Below are 21,605 nucleotides of genomic sequence, written 5' to 3'. Positions count from 1 at the left end.
CCCTACCCTCCCTCTCTTATTGTTGCTCCTGAATCTGCTATCTTTGGGCAGATAAAGTGGAAAGAAACTAGTACAACGCTCCTTGTCTGCTGCTCCTATCCCCCCCAAAAGTAATTGACTAGAAAGTGAAGATGTTCAAATAGTGCTATCTCCTGTTACAAATTCATCAGATGGTTAAACATAGTCCTTATTTTTTTTCTTCTATCCCTATCTGCTCATGTGTTTCTATCACCTTCATTTTATCTTTGCTGTGATTTTAAGAGTCAGACATATTGACTCCAGTCTCTAGAGCATCTTGGTTTCTGGTGCGTCCTGATTCAGTGGTATTTACTGCTTATCAGAAATAGGGTAATGACATGGAATAAAAAGTATTCTAATAAAAATACGACTTTTCTAAGATCTGCTGCTTGTTTCCTGTTGAAAATCAGCAGGTAAAATACACATTAATATTAAATGTGAGAATTTTGGCTGTTACTCCTTAGTCTGAAAATAGTTCTACCAGATAGGTTTGTTAAAAGTTTTTTTTCCCCAGTCTGTCTTTTAGTCAAAATGAGTGATAAGCCAGATTTGTCTGAAGTGGAGAAGTTTGACAGGTCAAAACTGAAGAAAACTAATACTAAAGAAAAGAATACTCTTCCTTCAAAGGAAAGTAAGTTATGGGGACTTTCTAGTTGAGACAAACAACGGTGAAAGTTTATAAGTCAGTAAACAAACTCTTCTTGTAAACTTTGCCACAGAATAAGCAATTAAAATACCAATGTATTTAATGCAGCATCTAAAAATATCAAATAGTTGCTTCTTACCTGGCTTATATAAGTGGTTCTCACAAAACAGACCCTAGTAGTAATGGGAGAATTAAAAAAAAACTGGTTTTTTTCTTTTGGTTGTTGAAAAAATTACTAAAAGCCACATTAAAACCAATCTTGAGATATTGGACTCAGTATTAGAAACATTTTAGTTTTGTCCAGTTTTTGGTTATTTGCCATATTTATGCATCTAACAATTTGGGTCTGTGATCTCATCCCTAAAGAGCCATATTAACATTGTGGTTTTGGCCTTCTCTACCTGATGACAAGATGAGGTGGGATAACCAGGTTAGCTCTTGAGTATACTCAAGTGTCTCAGGGATCAAGGGATCAGTTTTGATCTCCTGACTTAGTCTGCTGGAGAAACTCCAAACCAAGAGTCACATTTTTTTTTTATTTATGATAGGCACACAGTGAGAGAGAGAGAGAGAGGCAGAGACACAGGCAGAGGGAGAAGCAGGCTCCATGCACCGGGAGCCCGATGTGGGATTCGATCCTGGGTCTCCAGGATCGCGCCCTGGGCCAAAGGCAGGTGCTAAACCACTGCGCAACCCAGGGATCCCTAGTCACATTTATTCATGTCAGCATTATTTGGAAGTTCCAAAGTCAGTCAAAATTGTCTGAAATGGTATAACTTTCTAATTGTATAAGGATAGATAAATCTGAAGAAAATGCTTCAGCCTCCTCATTCTTAAAATAATCTATGGGGAAAAAATGGCAACAGCATAGATTTACCTCTTAAATGGGAAAGACTCTGCAGTTGTAGATTTTAATGAACATTCAGGTGATGCACACACACACACACACACACACACACACACTTGGTATGGCAGCCTTTAGTGACTTGGGAAAGTGCTTTTGGGGAAGAAATTGAACTTAATCTTAGGAAAGTACCTTCTTAATGATTTGTTTATGTTTGTTTTCTTTTTTCCCCCCAGCCATCCAGCAGAAGGAGTGTGTTCAAACTTCATAAAATGGGAATTTCCTCCTAAGAGCAGATTTCAACATTTCCTGAGTGTCTCGGTTTGAGGCTTTTTCTTTTCTAAACCTATGTGCTTGTAGAGATTTTAGGCATCTTCTGATGTCTTCACACCTATGCTCCCTGGCTAAGAGGTCAGGAGTAGCCAATCTTCCCTTATATTCATTTTTAAACCTTCCATTAATGCATATATTCCAGGTGGCAAACATTGACAATAATCACATCATTGATGACCTTAGTGTATGAAGTCCTTTCACCCCCTAAAGGATAAGTTACTTTTAACCTTCTACAATGGGTGCCTCCATTGCTCCATAATCTTCATGAAGTGGCATGCATTTGCAGCTTCTCACAGTTTATATTCATTTCAAATGTAGCAATAAAATAATAAATACAGTCAATATGTTAAGCCTCCTGTGGTACATTCCTTGTGGTCTTCTAAGGAATGAAAGTACCAAGGGTACTATTTTCAGCCAAACTGAATGGTTGCAGGAAAGACACTTTGGCAGATCATTCACATGGAATAGGCTCTCTACTGTCCAGGTGCAGTGAGTCCTGACTTAGTGATGGTAGGTGCTTTTTCCTTACAGTTGGAATCATACGATTCAAGAACCTTGGAAGAAGAGGTCATGTGGACTAGTACCCTTATCTCGGAAATGAAAAAATAAGAACATCTGAAGTGATGATCTAAGGTGAATAAGAGCTGAAAATTTAGCTGGGCTCTCTTGCTTTCTTGAATGTGCTTTTAAACTTAATGGAAAGAGATGCCCAAGGCTGGTAATGGATGAAGAAGGACATAGGAGGTATATGCTAGCACACTAGCACACACTGTGCTAAGCACATCACATCTTATTATTGAGCAGAAACTCAGGTATCTAGTATCTGCTGATGATCCACAGCATTGAACCTCTGGTCTCCTTGTCCTGAACAGAATTCGCTCTCTTAATAAACCACATATTTGGTATTCATGGTGAGCATAAATGTTATGGCCTGAATTGTTCTCCCCCCACATCCAAAAAAATTCCTATGCTGAAGCCCTAACCCCCAATGTGACTGCATCTAGGGATAGGGTATTTAGGAGGTAATTAAGGTTAATTGAGGTCCTAGGGGTGAGGCCCTAATCTGGTAGAACTGTGGTTTTAAAAGAAGAGGAAGAAACACCAGAGATCTCTCTCTCTCTCTCCCTGCCATGTGAGGACATGAGGGAGTGGCCATCTGCGAGACAGGAAGAGATTTCTCAGCAGAAACTGATTCTGTAGGACTTTGTTCTGGGACTTCTATTCTTCAGAACTCTGAGAAAATAAATTGCTATTGTTTATGCCACTCAGTCTGGTATTTTGTTATGGCAACTCAAACTAATAAAATAATACCTATAAATAGGCAAGCTCAAAAAAAAAAAGAAAGAAAGAAAAAGGGATGCCTGGGTGGCTCAGCAGTTGAGCATCTGCCTTCGGCTCAGGGTGTGATCTCGGAGTCCTGGGATCAAGTCCTGCATCAGGTTCCTCACAAGGAGCCTGCTTCTCCCTCTGCCTGTGCCTTTGCCTCTCTCTCTCTCTCTCTCTCTCTGTCTCTCATGAATAAATAAAATCTTTAAAAAAAATAGGCAAGCTCTGATACCTGCCCTTAAACAATAGTTTCATCACTTAAAATTTATAAGAACCATTCACCTATAATCTCTAATTAAAAGATGTCATACACTGCATTTGAATGTATGACAATCCAGACTGTGGTCTATTAATATTCATATATTTTCCTACAAAAAGGGATTATGTAGTCTGTACCTATTTGCAACATCAAGTATTAACCATCTCCTAAGGGCTGACATCCTTAAATAATCACTGGGTTTACAGAAAGTGGAAGCTATTTTGTCTGCAAAAACATAAACTTCAAAAAGTAAAACAGTAGTTGGGTCAACTCTGATCAAATTTCAGTTAGGTAATACAATCACCAGGCTTAGTGTAGCCAGAAGATTTGAGAGTTTGAAATAACCATGTTAGTTATCAATACCTTACCTCTTGCCTGAAATTACCTGGCAGTCACTCAGCTTCTTGCTGTGACAGACTGCTTACACTGTGCCCAAACCTGCCTTCCTATACCTTCTATCCAATAGTCCTAGGACTGCATACCGGAGCCTCAAACAATGTAGTTGTCCCTCTTCCAATATTTGAAGTTAGCTATTGTATGCCTGCCTCTATACCTTCAAGGCTTCTCCTGATGACACTTCCTGATCCTTTGGATCCAATTTACATGAATGGGGAACCTGGTTACTGATGTGCTCAAGTTTGCTCATGATCAGATCTCTACATCCTGATTCTGTCATTCAATACATTTGCTTTCCTTTCAACATTGCTATTTGCAAATTTGAGAAACATTGTACATCTATGATAGATTCAGCAACCTCTGTATTTGCATATCATTTAGGCTGAATTTGCACAAGATTAGCATTATTTCAAAGGGCCTGACAATGAATTTTTTCAGGTGAGCTGGGATAAGATAATAACCCATTGTTCAGTTGCATCTGTTAATAATAGTTTCATTAACATTGATTCCATCCTGAGCAGTGTATTAAGCTGAGATGAGGGTATATGGTGGAAAGTGAAAGACATTGATGCTAAGTGAGTACTCATACAGACAGATGGGAAAAACAATTGCTCACGTACAGTAGTTTTACTCAGCATTTTTTTCATTTTCCTTTTTTATTTTTTTTAAAGTAGGCTCCAATGCCCATTGTGGGGCCCAGAGTGGGGCCTGAACTCAGGACCCTGAGATCAAGATCTGAGCTGAGATCAAGAGTGGGATGCTTAACCAACTTAGCCACCCAAGTGCCTCTCAGCATTTCTTAAATATATAATGTGGGGCTATCCTTCCAGTTAGTAGATTCACTTGCCTGTTTAACCAGAGCCATGGTTTTCCCCCAATAAGCCAACTATTAGTAGGGATTGAGATTTGGGGCCCTGAACAAACAAGGGACCAAAAATATGACACATCCATTTACTTCTCAGTCTCTAAGAATGAATACCCAGAAACACTGGTTCACACTTATCACCTGCTCCCATTTTGAGCCAATGGCTGTGGTACAGGGTCTGCAGGTTCTTCATTGGCTGAACCAGTGGAGGGTGGGTCTTGGGCTACTCTGACTGGATGTTCCCATCATCCCATGAGGCATAAACACAGGTTCTGAAGCTTTGCACTTTAATAAACAGTGTAAAAACCCCAAAAGAAAATAGATGAGAAAGCAATAGAATTCGATAAATCTGAGCTAGTTAGACTACTTACTTCAGTTCTAGGAAGCTTGAAAAATGTACTATTTTATGAACTTTTTGATTTAGCTCTTTCTGTAATGTGTTTGGATCCTTGGTTATTTATTTAAAAGAATTCCACAGTAGGGGTCATGTTGAAAGAAGTCTGTATGTGATATTTTGTTTTATGAATAATTTCCCCCCATTTGATGCTTGTAATTTATTATTTACAGCAGTAAAGCTGTTTATTTTCTTTAAAAAGTCTTTTCTGCAATGTGATACCAAATTCATTAATAATATTGGAAGTAGAATTTTTGCATCCTTCTTTATAAATGGGACTTCTCAGAAATTTGTTTAGTATGCTTTCTTCAATAGGTTTTTTTTCTTGGTATTATAGTTTCTTGAAATAAAAAAGAGAGTTTTTTTCTTCATTATCTGGAACTATTTATTAGTAGTAGAATTACCTGATCCTTGAAGGTCTTACAAGATACATCCTTGGAAGCCAGGCCACCTGGGATCACAGCCCATTGATGACCTCTATTTCTTCAATTTTTCTTTGATTAAATATCAATAATTGATTTAGTGTTATAACTTGGCTCAAATTGTAAGCTGTTTTGCATTCATACATGTAGAAATATGTTTGCATGTATCATTAAAAATATTGAAAGAGTTGAGCTTTTAATATTAAGATATTTCCCATTTTGGGATACCTGGGTGGCTTAGCCATTGAGCATCTGCCTTTGGCTCAGGGCATGATCCTGGAATCCTGGGATCGAGTCCTGCATCAGCCTCCCTGCATGGAACCTACTTCTCCCTCTGCCTGGGTCTCTGCCTCTCTGTGTCTCTCATGAATAAATAAATAAAATCTTTAAAAAAAGATTTTTCCAATTTTATTAACTTTGCTCTCCTTAAGGAGGTTTCTTAGAGGATTAGGTTAATATATATTTTTCATCCAATAGCTCTAATATATATTAGTCAATATTAGCATTTAAAGTACTTTTAGGATCTAAGTATTGATAAGATTTTTTTAAAAGATTCTATTTATTTACTCATGAGAAACAGAGAGAGGCAGAGACATAGGCAGAGGGAGAAGCAGGCTCCATGGAGGGAGCCTGATCTGGGACTTGATCCCAGGATTCTAGGATCACACCCTGAGCAAAAGGCAAGCACTTAACCACTAAGCCACCCAGGGGTCCCATTGATAAGAAAATTTTAAGCTTGGTACATGTTTAAGGATTTAAAACTGTGTCTGTAAGTATTTTCATTTCTGTAGGTGTTCTGATTTTGGATACTGTGGTTTTGCCACTTCTTTCCCAAATCATGGAGAGTTTTTTTTTTAATTTTTATTTATTTATGATAGTCACAGAAAGAGAGAGAGAGAGGCAGAGACACAGACAGAGGGAGAAGCAGGCTCCATGCACCGGGAGCCTGACGTGGGATTCGATCCCGGGTCTCCAGGATTGCACCTTGGGCCAAAGGCAGGCGCCAAACCACTGCGCCACCCAGGGATCATGGAGAGTTTTTATCAGAACTGAAGACACTAGTTAGTAAGCAGGGTTCCATGACTGTTGGAGAACTCTGGTAGCTATATCAGAGTTTCTACTCCAGCCATAGTGGCCATCCAGTAGATTATGGATTAGAGGTGAAATGGCCCACTTGTGGAACAGTCATTGTGCTAGTGTTATAATTTGGTTATGAAGGTCACAGTCTCCTAAGGGACTAAATTTGACATTCCACAATTTAGGTGATTTGAGTAATATATTTTTTAAAATATTTACTTATTTATTTGAAAGAGAGAGAGAGCACAGGAGGGAGGAGCAGAAGGAGAGGGAGAGAAAGAATCTCAAGCCAATTCCTTTTTTAAAAATAATAAATTTATTTTTTATTGGTGTTCAATTTGCCAACATACAGAATAACACCCAGTTCAAGCCAATTCCTAATGAGGGGAGCTCCACAAGAGGCTAGATTTCAGGACCCTAAGATCATGACCTGAGCAAAATCAAGAGCCAGACGCTTAACCCATTGAACTAACCAGGCCACCCTGAGTGATATATTTTAAAGTTTTCATATAGGTATCTGTCAGCTGCTATTCTCAGAAGACCTTTTGCTATTTGTGGCATCTTATAAAGATTTTCTAAATGACGTCCCAAGAAGTTTAAAGGGCTCCAGATTTCCCTTTCTGATTCTCTGATGGGATGTCAAGCTCGAGGGTATGCAATCACAAGTGACCTCCTGGCATAAATCCCCAATTTCCCCCTGTTGCATTTTGTCCAATCAGATATTGAGATTGCATGTGACATCAGGAAATGAAGCGAATATCGATGCGACAGTGCCCCTCAGCAGCCGCCATGGTTCTTCAATCCAAGCAGTTGGGAAGGTGAGCCCAACATGGCTGAACTTAGCTGTGAGACCTATTCTAAGGAATGCCTGGGCAGGAAGGTTATCACAGCAACAGAAACAAAGAGCCCAAAGCAGAAGCAGCCAAGGCAACAGTGTAGCCACCACTGACCCAACAGTTTTGCCACCAACATCCCCAGGGCTCTGAACAGGTACAGAAGGGCCTGAGCCTCTTGCAGAAGGCTGTGAGTGTCATGCATTTGACCGTTAAGGACATCTTTGAGCGCATCACCTACGAGGCCTCTCGCCTGGCTCGCTCCACCATTACCTCCAGGGAGAGCCAGACCGCCATGCACTTGTTGCTGCCAGGGGAGATTGGCAAGCACATTGTGTCCGAGGCCTCCGAGGCCTTCATCCGGTACACCAGACGCCAATGAGCAGCTGCCCCAGCTACCTTCTGACCACCCCACAAAACAAAGGCTCTTTTCAGAGCTACTTCACTTGTCTGGAAAAGACCTGTAGCTCTCCACAAAGCCACTTACTCCAGAGTTTGGCCCTATGCCATGCTGCCCATCCTTAAAGCACGTTCACCGCGGGCAGAACATGACAAAATGTTGTCAAGTCCACTTTAATATACGTGTGTGGTGTGGACCGTTAGGATTTCCTTTGACCGGGTTGCATTTTGTCACTTTCCTAAATGGCCCGTTCCTTCAGGTCAGCCTCTTCAGGCATCTTTTTGGTCACAGCTGCATGTCCACAGTGATTTGACTTGTCTTAAATATTCTCCTTCTCCCTCTTGTGTTGAGTGGTATCATCTAGAGATTTGAGTGTGTGATACAGCAATGAGTGAAGTGCTATAGCAGATCCCGAACTGACACATAGCACATTCACACTCCCTCAACAGAGCCTCTCGTCCAAATTCAACTACACACATGCAAGAGGACCCAAACACTGTGCTGAAAACTCAATCAAACGACCTCGAATCGTGGCCTACTCAAGCTCCCCACCTTGGGAAAGGCCGATTTTACTGCATTCACATTTATCTGATTCTGTTCTTTGGTAGCCTATACTCTTGCACTTTTGACCCCGAAATCTTCCTGAACCACGACTATGCATGGCTGATGGGATCGTCCAATGAGAGCAGCTGTGCTCCCAGCCTCTGCTAGCAGCAGCCAATCAGCAACTGGCAGCACATGATCCGTGGCCATTGGCCCAAAGGGTGGTGGGGTGACCAGGGCTGAACCAATAACAGCCTTCCTGGGACACCCAGCCTGGAGATTGAAGGGGGAAGGTGGCATGATTGCCTGGGGATTTCTGTTCAAGCTCTTGCTTTGAACTAGGGTGGTTGGAGTATAAGCATCCAAATGTCACGGTGGGACAAGTCCCTATTGTTTTTTGCATCCAGATAAGCAGAGGCTGTTTGGGAATTAAGGGAACTAAGATGATTCCTTCCTCTACCTCAAGTGATCTGATGGGTATGAGAACTTAGGATAATGGTAATGCGCTTTACTACCCACTGTGTTTTCTTCTTAGTGCATGCCCCCCCTTTCCTTTTCCTATAGGTACATGCTGAATTTCAAAGCAGTTCGTGATTATCCAAGTACATTTCATTTAATTTATTTCTAGCTTCCTATATCTGTGGAGACAGAAGCCACCGGGAGTTGGGAGGGGGCAGAATTCAATCCTTTGAAATTTGTTAGGAGTTGCATTAAAACTCACGATTTTATCATGTTTGCTATGTGTCCATGTGAACTTTTAAAATAAATTCTAAATAACCTTTGATTTGAATGTAGAAACCTGTGAAAGGTGTTGCTCAATCAAACAGTGAGACAAAAGTTATGGAAACCCAACTTTTTTTTTTTTTTGCCCCCCGGTAGAGAGATAAAGCAAAAGGGTTGTGACAAAAGTGGGGGCTTGCTGCATCAATACTCAAGAAAATCTACCACAAAGCCAATGCAAGGAAATCTTGGGCGTGGTACCTAAAAAATGCCATATATACATTGGGAGCAAACTTTTGGAAGTATAAGCCTTTTGCAGAGCCATATGCCTTTTCAGAGAAAGAACTGTGTACCATTTGGAAAACAAATTTTATTTCACCCGGTCACTTAATTTCTATTGTGCTAACTGCTGCTGGTTCAGAATGCCTGTGTTTTTCAATAGGACATACTGATGTTTTTCAATGTTATTCATGCACATTGGTCTCATACATGTCTTATTATGTAAACAGTCATTTTAAGAATATGAATTACTGAGGATGTGTGTGTGTGTGTGTGTGTGTGTGTGTGTGAGCTGTGGGTGTTTTGCCTGTGTAATTTCCAAATCAAATGGGAGCACTATGAAATCAACGTTAAAATGCACCTAAATTGGGCTGTGAATGGAAGACTGGAAATGCAAGTTTGAGTGACACACATGAAATCTGGGAAGGAGAAAGGAAAATGGGGTGATGTTCGTCTCAGGAATGAAGGAGGAGATGGCTGTATCCCCTGGCATTGTGCCTCTGGGTCCACAGTGATAGTCACAGTTCTGCCAGCCTCTGAACCACCTGTGAGGTCACTTACCCCCTGTCTTGAAGGATAATGCACGTTCCCAGCCACATACAACTGTAGGCCCTCTTCTTGTTTGTAGAATCCCAGTAGTAAAATAGTCTTCCTTCATTTTGTCCCATCTGTTTCCCCTTTAATCCAAACTTGCCACGTTTCTGCCAATATAAAAATCTCAGAATAAAAACACTTGTTGACTTCTTTTGCAATTCAGAGGATTCAAACCATCACACAGTAGGGTGCTCCACACATCTTTCTTGGACAACCATATCTCTATTCCTGGATTCTGTTGCGATGGTTGATTGGACCCATGTGTCACATGCCTAAGCTCCCAACTAATGGTTTTCCAGGCATACCCTTGGCCCTTTTTATTTTTTTTAAAGATTTTATTTATTTATTTATTTATTTGAGACACACACACACACACACACAGAGACAGAGACACAGGCAGATACACAGGCAGAGGGAGAAGCAGGCTCCATGCAGGGAGACTGACATGGGACTCAATCCTGGGTCTCCAGGATCAGGCCTGGGCTGAAGGCAGCACTAAACTGCTGAGCCACCCAGGCTGCCCCCTTGGCCCTTTTTCAAAGCAGGCTATCTGGATAGGTTGGAGGAGGTTGCAAACCATCATGTGCTATTTTGTCTTGGTTTCACACCATGTTCTTTAATTATTGTGTCTCCTCTGGCATTTACTATGAGCAGCAAGTAGAAACCAAGCCATGCCTTCAGCACTATGTGTGCTTAGAAATCTTGGCTTACTGTCCCAGCTTATCATGTAAAATTTCTACTCTTCATCAAACACTGGAATGCAGTTCAGCCAAATGTTCTACCACTCAACAATAAGGATGGCCATTTCTCTAGTCTCCAATAACAGGCTTCTAATTTCCATCTTCTATCTCATCAGAGCATCTTTGTCATTCACATTTCTAGCAAGATATTTTTTCAGGATGCTCTTTGTATTCTCCAAGATGATAGAGTTTTTGTCTACAGCTCTGGTCTTTTCTGTATGAGCTCTTACCCAAAGTACACTTATTGTCCATATATCACCCAGCGGTCCCTTGAAACAATCTCAGCTTGTTCTGTCACACACTCAAAACTCTGCCACTCATACCCATTACCCATTCAGAGCCAGTCTCAATGTATTAAGTGTTTGTCACAACATCATCCTACTTCCAAAACCTAAATCTGTGTTATTGTGCTGGGGCTATCCTTACAAAGTACTACAGACAGGGGAACATAAACCACAGAAATGTATATTGTCTTGCAGTTCTGGAGGCTAGAAATCCAAACCCAGTGTCTGGGAGTCAGGTTGATTTCTTCTGAAATGTGTCAGGGAAGGATGTATTCCTGGCTTCTCTCCTAAACTCTTACATGGTTGACTTCCCCCGCTGTCTTCACATTGTCTTCTCTGAATGCATATCTCAGTGTCCACATTTCCCCTTTTTATATAGACAACAGTGATTTAGATTAGGGCCTATGTTAAAGAATGTATTTTAACTCAATGGCCTCATTATAGACCTTACCTCCAAGTATGGTCCTCTTTGAAATTAGGACTTCCTCATATGAACTTGCGGGAACATAATTCAACTCACATGAGATGCGAAACCTGAATTGTACATGGGCACATGTGCTGCCTCTTCCATTATATTCATTATAAGGGGTCCCATTAGAGAACTAAGGTTTCTATTAAAATTATTTGAATGTTGCTTAATTTTATTGTATTTTTAATTTTTCTGGCTTCCTATCTCTGTGATAAAAGAAGATACTCTGATTTTAATCCTTAGATATCAATTAGGATTTCCTTAGGGACTGATATTTAGTCAATATTTTAAGAGTGACATTTGTACCTTTAAAATAATCTTTAATGTTCCTGTGCATGATAACAGTTTCATCCAAAGAAAGAGACAAATGTGGATAATCTACAAAAATCAAAAGGTTTTTTTTTTTGCATCCATATTTTCAGGAATCGAATAGGAGCATGAGTAAAACAATGTTGAAAATGCACCACATAGTCTCTAAAGGAGAGTGTAAGGGGGAGTGACCAATATGAAATCCAAGACCAAGGAAAAATGGGTTTTGAAGTTGACAGAAAAGAGGAGTACATCTGATTGTTCACTTCGGAAGGTGATTGAGGACAAAGGACATCTGGTGAGAATTCATTCTCTAATAGTGCAGTTAATGGTAATGACTAATTGAGGGAAAAGGTTTTATTACTTAAATAACAAATTATAAGCAACAACCCTGGGAAAATAGTATTAATAAGTCAATTATACCCCACTGAAACTTACTCAACATTAGCCTTGTTATAGAATTCATTCAAAAACAGAAGGGAGAACCTAAACTCGGTATAGAAGTTTCTGCATAAAGAGTTCAAGAAAGAACAGCTTAGAAGACTCCCTAGTAACTGGAGTTACTACCTTAAGACACTCAGATATATCTGATCCTACTTCTTCAAGATCTGTAAACTTTTCTCTTGGAAAATGCAAGCCTTCATGACTTGCACATCAGCATCATGAAGATAATGGAAGTATCCAGCCAAAGCAGCACAGCCATTGCTCAACTCTGAGTTAGCCAAACGGGGACATGGAGCTGCTGACTCATAGCTATTGGGCCAATGTGCAGATAGATGTGTCAGGCTGAATCCGTAAGAGTCTTATTGGGTACTCAGACTCTGAGAATGAGGGAGAAATGGGTATCATACTTTACCTGCTGTTTGCTTCTTTGTTTGATTAGTTGTATGTTTTTAATCATGATGAGGATATGAATTTCTCTTTCTTCAGTCTCATTGTCAGAGTATAGAAATGCCAAGGATTTCTGGGCATTGATTTTGTATCCTGCCACACTGCCAAAATGCTGTATGAGTTCTAGCAATCTTGGGGTGGAGTCTTTTTGGTTTTCTACGTACAGTATCATGTCATCTGCAAAGAGGGAGAGTTTGACTTATTCTTTGCCACTTTGAATGCCTTTTATTTCTTTTTGTTGCCTGATTCCTGAGGCTAGGACTTCTAGTACTATGTTGAATATCAGTGGTGAGGGTGAACATCCCTGTCTTGTTCCTGATCTTACGGGAAAGGCTCCCAGTGTTTTCCTATTTAGAATGATATTTGCTGTGGGCTTTTTGTAGATGGCTTTGAAGATGCTGATGAATGTTCCCTCTATCCCTACACTCTGAAGAGTTTCGGTCAGGAATGGATTCTGTATTTTGTCAAATGCTTTCTCTGCATCTATTGAGAGGATCATATGGTTTTTGTTTTTTTCTCTTGTTGATATGATCAATCACGTTGATTGCTTTATGAATGTTGAACCAGCCTTGCATCCTGGGGAAAAATCCCACTTGGTCATGGTGAATAATCTTCTTTAAGTAGTGTTGTTTCCTATTACCTCTTGTTGAGATTTTTTGCATCTGTGTTTTTCAGGGATATTGGTGTATAATTCTCCTTTTTGATGGGGTCTTTTTAAAATTTTTTTTATTTATTATTTATTATAGTCACAGAGAGAGAGAGAGAGAGAGAGAGGCAGAGACACAGGCAGAGGGAGAAGCAGGCTCCATGCACCGGGAGCCCGACGTGGGATTCGATCTGGGGTCTCCGGGATCGCGCCCTGGGCCAAAGGCAGGCACCAAACCGCTGCGCCACCCAGGGATCCCTTGATGGGGTCTTTGTCTGGTTTTGGAATTAAGGTGATTCTGGCCTCATAGAACGTGTTTGAAAGTATTCCTTCTCTTTCTATCTTTCTGAACAGCTTTAGTAGAATAGGTATGGTTTCTTCTTTAAACATTTGCTAGAATTCCCCTGGGAAGCCATCTGGCCCTGAACTTCTGTGTTTTGAGAGTTTTTTTGATGACAGCTTCAATTTCCTCCCTGTTTATCGGCCTGTTCAGGTTTTCTATTTCTTCTTGTTCCGGTTTTTGTAGTTTGTGGTTTTTCAGAAATGCATCCATTTCTTCTAGATTGCCATATTTATTAGCGTATAGGTGCTCATAATATGTGTTTAAAATTGTTTGTATTTCCTTGGTGTTGGTGGTGATCTCTCCTTTTTGATTTTTGATTTTATTAATTAGAGTCTTTTTTCTTTTTAATGAGGCTGGCTAATGGTTTATCTATCTTATTAATTCTTTCAAAGAACCAACTCCTGGTTTTGTTGATCTGTTCCACCCTTCTTTTGGTTTCTATGTCATTGAGTTCTGCTCGAATCCTTATTGACTCTCTTCTTCTGCTGGGTCAATCTCAATCCAGATTGACTCAATCTGTTTGCTGTTTTTTCTCCAGCTCCTGTAGTTGCAAGGATAGCTTTTGTATTTGAGTTCTTTCCAGTTTTTGGATGGATGCTTTTATTGCAATGTATTTCCCCCTCAGGACTGCTTTTGCTGTATCCCAAAGATTTTGAACAGTTTTATCTTCATTGTCATTAGTTTCCAAGAATCTTTTTAATTGTTCTCTAATTTACTGGTTGACCCTTTCATCTTGTAGCAGGAGGGTCTGTAACTTCCACATGTGTTTGAATTTCTTCCAAAGTTCTTCTTGTGATTGAGTTCTAGATTCAAAGCATTATGGTCTGAAAATATGCAGGGGACGATCCCAATATGTTGGTATCGAGTAAGACCTGATTTGTGACCCAGGATGCGGTCTACTCTGGAGAATGTTCGATGTGCACTTAAGAAGAATTTGTATTCAGTTGCATTTGGATGTAAAGTTCTGTAAATCTGAAATCCATCTAGTCCACTCTATCATTTAAAGCTCCTGTTCTTTCGAGATGTGTCTAGAAAATCTGTCATTTGCAGAAGCGCTGTGTTGAAGTCTCCCACTTTGAGTGGGAGTATTCTTGAATAGTATTGAGTATTATTATCTAAGTACATCTGAACTTTGGTTAATTGATTGATATACTTGGCAGCTCCCACATTCGGAGCGTAAATATTTATGATTGTTAGATCATCTTGTTGGATAGATCCTTTAAGTATGATATAGTGTTCCTCTTTATCTCTGACTACAGTCTATGGGATAAACTTTAATTTATCTGATATGAGGATGGCTACCCCTCCTTTGTTTTGAGGACCATTTGAGTGGTAAATGGTTCTCCCACCTTTTATTTTCAGGCTGTAGGCATCCTTACGACTAAAATGAGTCCTTTGGGCAGCCCTGGTGGTTCCACGGTTTAGCACCACCTTCAGCCTAGGGCCTGATCCTGGAGACCCGCGATCGAGTCCCGTGTCGGGCTCCCTGCATGGAGTCTGCTTCTTCTTCTGCCTCTCTCTCTCTCTCATAAATAAATAAATACAATATTAAAAAAATAAAATGATTCTTTTATACAGCAAATAGATGGGTCTTGCTTTTTTATCCAGTCTGAAACTCTGCGCCTTTTGGTGGGGTCATTAAGCCCAGTCACGTTCAGAGTTACTATTGAAAGATATGAATTTAGGGTCATCATGATACCTATTCAGTCCCTGTTTTTGTGGATCGTTTCCTTGGACTTCCTCTTTCTTTTACAGAGTACCCCTTAATATTTCTTGCAGAGCTGGTTTGGTGGTCACATATTCTTTCAGTTTCTGCCTATCTTGGAAGTTCTTTATCTCTCCTTCTATTCTGAATGAGAGCCTTCCTGGATAGAGTATCTTGGCTTCATGTTCTTCTCATTTAGGACCCTGAATATATCCTGCCAGCCTTTTCTGGCTTGCGAGTTCTCTGTGGAGAGATCTGCTATTGATACTAATACTTCTCCCCATCAAGGTTAGGGATCTCTTGTCTCTTGCTGCTTTAAGGATCTTCTCTTTATCTTTGGAATTTGCAAGTTTCACTAATTAAACATCGACGTGTTGAGCGGTTTTTATTGATTTTGGGGGGGGGGTAATCTCTCTATCTCCTGGATCTGAATGCCTGTTTCCCTCCCCACGTTAGGGAAGTTCTCAGCTATGATTTGTTCAAAAATACTCTGGTCCTCTGTCCCTTTCAGCGCCCTTGGAACCCCAATTAAACGTAGATTTTATTCTGAGGCTATCATTTATTTCCCTTAACCTATCCTCATGATCTTTTAATTGTTTTTCTCTTTTTTTTCCTCAGCTTTCTTCCTTGCCATCAACTTGTCTTCTATGTCACTCACGTGTTCTTATTCCTCATTAACCCTCGTTGTTAGGACCTCCAGTTTAGATTGTGTCTGATTTAATTGATTTTTAATTTCGGCCTGATTAGATGTAAATTCTGCAGTCATGAAGTCTCTTGATTCCTTTATGCTTTTTTTCTATAGTCGCCAGTAGTTTCTCAATTGGCTTTCTGACTTCGAATTGTAATCCAAATTCTGTAACCATGTGGGAGAGAGAACTGTTTCTGATTCTTTGTTTTGTTGTGAGTTCTTCCTTCTAGTTTTGCTCAGTGCAGAGTGGCTAAAAACAGTTGTCCTGGAAAAAGTGGGGAAAAGGGGGGATAACAAACAAACAAAAAGAAGGTGTGGTATCCTCTAATTCTATATACTGTAAGTCCCTTGACTCCCTCTGGAGCTTTCCAGTGCTGCTTGGTTAAGAACCTGCTCTTCCTGTTTCCTTCAAGCTGGTCTTCTGCAGGAGGGGCCTGCTGTGCTGATTCTCGGGTGTGTGCATCTGGTGGAGTTGCACTGCTACAGCTAGGTGCATGGTTCAGTGGGAGCTGTTTATTCTGTGAGGCCCCTGCTCCCTGGTGGCCCTGCTCAGTTCCAGGTACAAGGTGACACCAGGAGGAACAACAACAGTGGCGGCGGCCACCTCTCCAGCCCTGGAGTCAGCTCTAGCAGTAAGTACCGTAGTCTCCCAGTCTGCAGGGGCCTGGGTGCTCCTGGGGCAGGGGTGCACTGATCTGTACAGTTCGGAGGTGCCTGGTGGCAGGAGCATTCTTGTTGTCCTGTGTCCTCCCGGGCTCCACCTGTCCCAAGGGCAGTGCCAGATCCTGGGCTATGTCCCCTGCACCTTGGGCTCCGGGGCCTGCACTCTTGGAATCGCGCTCCAGGGGCTGCGCAGCCCCCTCTGTACAGAGCCACCGCCTGAGCGGCCACCGAGGTGCTCTCAGGGCCCCACCTGGCTTGCGCTCCAGCCCATTATGGAGCTCGGCCCATGGTGTGTGGAGCGCTCTTCCCCGGGGTACAGTTCCACTGTTAGTCACCTGGGGAACCTGGGGGCTCCACTGCCCCTCCTGGGATCCTGCCAGAGTTCTCTGTGAGCACCTTTCTGTCCGAGAAGTTTGGTAAAGTTTCTGCTTCTCTGGGACTGGACTTTCCTGTCCTGGTGGCTCTCGCTGCCTGGCCTTAGCTTGGCTCCTTTCCGGGGCCCCTCCCCCACTGGATGCTTATTTATTCATTTTTTTCCGTCTTTCTACCTTGATAGATGCATGAACTCTTCTCTCTATAGCATTGCAGCTGTTCTCTCTTTAAAATTCAGGCCGAATTAGTAGGTTTTCAGGATGATTTGAAAATTATCTAGGTAAGTTGGTGGGGACAGTTGACTTGGGGAATCCTACTCTTCAGCCATCTTGCCCCCTCCCTTTTTATTATTTTTTAAAGATTTTATTTATTTATTCATGAGAGACACACAGAAAGAGTAGAGACAGAGACAGAGAGGCAGAGACATAAGCAAGGGATAAGCCACTCCCATGCAGGGAGCCCGATATGGGACCTGATCCTGGGCCTCTGGGATCACACCCTGGGCGAAGGCAAGTGCTCAATCCCAGTCGTCCCAATTTTTCTTTCTTTTTTTTAAAGATTTTATTTATTTATTCATCAGAGAGAGGGAGAGAGTCAGAGACACAGGCAGAGGGAGAAACAGGCTCCATGCAGGGAGCCCGACATGGGATTCGATCCCAGGTCTCCAGGATCACACCCTGGGCTGAAGGCAGCGCTAAACCTCTGAGCCACCAGGGCTGCCAATTTTTCTTTTTTAAAAATATTTCTATTTATTCATGACACACACACACACACACACAGAGAGAGAGAGAGAGAGAGAGAGAGAGAGAGAGAGAGGCAAATACAGGCAGAGGAAGAAGCAGGCTCCAGTTAGGGTGCCCGATGTGGGACTCTATCCTGGGACTGCAGGATCATGCCCTGACCTGAAGGCAGAGGCTCAACTGCTGAGCCATCCAGGCGCCCCTATTTTAAATTTTCTTTCTCTACTGTGGATATCTGGAAAATTGGGGTAAATTTCTATTTTTCAACCATCAGCACTCATATTTGCTCAGCATTTCCACTGTGTGGGTATTTTTTAGGACCTTGGTATCTTTAAGAAAACTTTTTTCAAAAAAAAAAAGAAAAAAAAAAGAAAACTTTTTTCAAGTTAATAAATACTTGAAGTTTTTTAAAATGTTTTTATCAGTATGACTACCTCTGTGTGCTGTGTTTGGAGGCTGGTTTGTCATTTCTCCTGAGGGCCTTGATCAGTACTGAGAGCAATTGCCTCACTTTTAGGGGTACCTGGCTGTTCATATGAGAGAGTTCCTGTTTAATCTATGGTGGCTTGGCTCAGGACAGGAGTCCATTCTGAGTCATAAGAGAAATGTCCCCAGATGTCCCCTCTGAAAGTATGGCCTTGGGATATGGCAGCCAGACTCTTTCAATAAGCCAAAGCTGCAAAATCTGTAATTTTGGTGCTTAGGGTGAGGTCTTTCCAAAATGCCCCTGTTGGGGTGCCAATGAACTGATGTTTTGGCTGTCCTTTACTCTGACTAGAATATTTCATAGTATTGCTGATAGAGGCAACCAGAAGCTGACATGTTGCAGGAGACCAACTCTGGTCAGTTGATCTTATGCCTGGAAAGCTAGAATGGAGGAGAGCATCTTCAGAGAGAATCATCTGTGGTAGCTGCAGGTTCAAGGCTGTCAGGACAATGAGGAGCTTTGAGGACACTGGGAATTGACCCTGTGGGGTGGTCCCTTCTCCCTCTCCTCTCCTGCAGCAGCACCTGTTAGGTAAGCTGAGTGTATGACAATGATAGTAGTTACTTGAAAAGGTAAGCAAACTGATCTTGTCAAACCAGCCTGTGGTTCCAGCCATGTTGTGATTTATTTGTTAGTGCCAATTTTACTGCTTGTGATTATTGACATATGATTGCCTGGCAAAAAAAGGTATTCAAGTGACTGTGCCAGGATGGAGGCTTACTGGGGACTCCTTGATGCCTGAGGTTCTATTTTACTCAGGGTACTAGATGTATCTTACCTTACTAGGTTGGGGCCAGGAAGGCACATGAGAGCTCTGCTTGAGAATTTCTGGGATCTCCTGTTATCTCTCGGGAACAAACCTTAAGGTTCACAGAGCTCCAGACATTTCATCAAGTCCACAGCCAATAACCTCCTAGCCTCATCTCCTCATCTCTCCATTTGAGCAGGAAACATGGGGGAAATAAAGATTCAGCTCTGGTTCATCCCATCCTGCTGGCTCTCTCTTAGTGCTTTCACAGAAGAGTGCCACAAGGAGCTGTTAAGAGAGATGTCATTAGTTCTGACCAGATTCAATCCCTCACTCTCTTAGTTGGAGCCTCTTAATCTAATGTCTTTGTGCAGAAAAAATGGAAAGAAACTGGTCTCCTTTATGCCTCCCTTTCCTGTGTGCTACTCCCTAACTGCCAAAAGAAGTAATTCAATAGAGGGACGCCTGGGTAGGTCGGCTGGTTTCGCCTCTGAGTCTTGATTTCCATCAGGTCACGATCTCAGGGTCAGAAGACTGAGCCCCGTGTGGGCTCTGTGCTGGGCATGGAGCCTGCTCCAGACTCTCTCCCCTTACCTCTGCTCCTCCTCCCTTCCCGCTCTTTACAAAAAAAAAGAAGTGAATAGAAAGTGAAGATGTTCAAGAAGTACTAGCTCCCATTACAAATTCATTAAATGTGGGATCCCTGGGTGGCGCACCGGTTTGGCGCCTGCTTTTGGCCCAGGGCACTATCCTGGAGACCCGGGATTGAATCCCACATCGGGCTCCCCGTTCATGGAGCCTGCTTCTCCCTCTGCCTGTGTCTCTGCCTCTCTCTCTCTCTGTGACTATCATAAATAAAGAAATAAACCTCTAAAAACTCTTTTAAAAAAAACAAATTCATTAAATGCGTTGCCCAGCCCCTATTCTTTTCCTCTCTCTATCTGCTCATGTGTTTACGATCTCCACTTTATATTGACTGTTGCTTGTAAGACGCCAATACATTAATTCCAGAGCATTGGATTTCTAGCACATCCTGAAACAATGGCACTTAGTGCTTATCAGAAATAGAGTAATGATGTGGAATATAAAGTATTCCAGGGCAGCCCAAGTGGCTCAGCGGTTTAGCACCACCTTCAGCCCAGAACATGATCCTGGAGATCCAGGATCCAGTCCCACATCAGGCTCCCTGCATGGAGCCTGCTTCTCCCTCTGCCTGTGTCTCTGCCTCTCTCTCTCTCTCTCTCTGTGTCTCTCACATGAATAAATAAATAACATATTTTTAAAAAAGTATTTCATTAAAAACACGACCCATCCAAGATCTGTTGCTGTATTAAATTGAAAATATGCAGATAAAATGTACACCTTCAGTGGAATATTTGAATGTTTTTCTGAAAGGTCCCAAGTTTAAAGGACACCAGATTCCTACTCTGATTGTCCGATGTGATGTCAAGCTCTAGGATATGCAATCAGAGGTGACACAGCGGCATAGAGACCCACTTCCCTGTGTCTCATTTTGTCCATCAGATATGGAAGTTGCTTGTGACATCAGGAAATGCAGCAACTATAAAGGGACCAGCAACCCTCAGCAGGCACTATTGTCTTTCCTTCCGAGCTGTCATGAAGCTGAGCCCCACATGGCTGAGCATGGCTGTGAGACCTCTTCCGAGGAAAGCCTGGGCACGGGGGTGCCGGCGGCAGGAGAAGCCGAAGCACCAATGCCACCGCTGCCGCCGCTGCTGCTCAGTTTCAACATCTACTTCCCCAGGCTTCTGAAGCAGGTTCTCGAGGGCCTGAGCCTCTCACAGAAGTCCCTGAGCGTCATAGGTTCAGTTGTTAAGGACATCTTTGAGCGCATCGCTGATGAGGCCTCTCGCCTGGCCGGCTCCACCAAGTGCTCCACCATCACCTCCAGGGAGATCCAGACCGCCGTGCGGCTGCTGCTGCTGCCCAAAGAGATTGGCAAGCACGCTGTGTCTGAGGCCTCCAAGGCTATCATGAAGTACACCTTTAGCAAGTGAGCTGCCTCTAGATCACCTGACCACTTCGCAAACCAAAGGCTCTTTTCAGAGCCACCTCACTTGTTTCGGAGAAGACCTGTAGCTCTCCACAGCGCCACCTACTCCAGCATTTGGCCCTATGCCATTCTGCCCATCCTTAAAGCACGTTTACAGTTTATTAAACATTACCGAATGTATCCACTCTATTGCATGTCTCTAGTGAAATTTGCTCCAAGAAAAATCATGGATTTATTTTAACCACATTTCATTCAGTTGCTGGCCTAAAGTGTCATTCCTGTCAGTTGTTACCAGATAAGCCTTTACAGTTATCTGCAAGGTCAAATCTATTTGTGTAATACATTTTAAAAACTTTTTATTTTTAAAAAGATTTTATTTATTTATTCATGAGAGACACAGAAAGAGAGAGAGGCAGAGACGTAGGCAGAGAGAGAAGCAGGTTCCATGCAGGGAGCTCGATGTGGGAGTGGATCCCAGGACTCCAGGATCATGCCCTGGGCCAAAAGCAGAGGCTCAAATGCTGAGCCACCCAGGCACCCCCATTTTAAACTCTTTC

At 42.1% G+C, this 21,605-nt stretch overlaps 3 protein-coding genes across 3 annotated transcripts; all 3 read left to right on the top strand.

Annotated features, from left to right (window-relative positions):
* The first annotated feature begins 549 nt into the window (after window positions 1–549).
* On the top strand, window positions 550–1,779 carry TMSB15B (thymosin beta 15B). The gene is made up of 2 exons (XM_041740323.1): window positions 550–649; window positions 1,745–1,779. Exons 1-2 carry the CDS (start codon window positions 550–552, stop codon window positions 1,777–1,779), a joined length of 135 nt encoding a protein of 44 aa, XP_041596257.1.
* A 3,068-nt stretch (window positions 1,780–4,847) lies between these two features.
* Window positions 4,848–7,795, top strand: LOC121482599 (late histone H2B.L4-like). The gene is made up of 3 exons (XM_041740454.1): window positions 4,848–4,898; window positions 7,300–7,398; window positions 7,571–7,795. Exons 1-3 carry the CDS (start codon window positions 4,848–4,850, stop codon window positions 7,793–7,795), a joined length of 375 nt encoding a protein of 124 aa, XP_041596388.1.
* Window positions 7,796–18,154: 10,359 nt separating this feature from the next.
* On the top strand, window positions 18,155–21,052 carry LOC121483620 (histone H2B-like; the record flags this gene model as incomplete). Its single annotated transcript, XM_041742322.1, has 2 exons — window positions 18,155–18,172; window positions 20,777–21,052. Coding segments are annotated over 2 exons (294 nt in total), but the record flags the coding sequence as incomplete, so codon positions are not given.
* Window positions 21,053–21,605: the final 553 nt, after the last annotated feature.

The sequence above is a fragment of the Vulpes lagopus genome, chromosome X (assembly GCF_018345385.1).
Source record: "Vulpes lagopus strain Blue_001 chromosome X, ASM1834538v1, whole genome shotgun sequence".
In the NCBI taxonomy this organism is placed as follows: Eukaryota; Metazoa; Chordata; class Mammalia; order Carnivora; family Canidae; genus Vulpes; species Vulpes lagopus.
The sequence above is the reverse complement of the archived record's forward strand: the minus strand, read 5'-3'. Positions and strand labels throughout refer to the sequence as shown.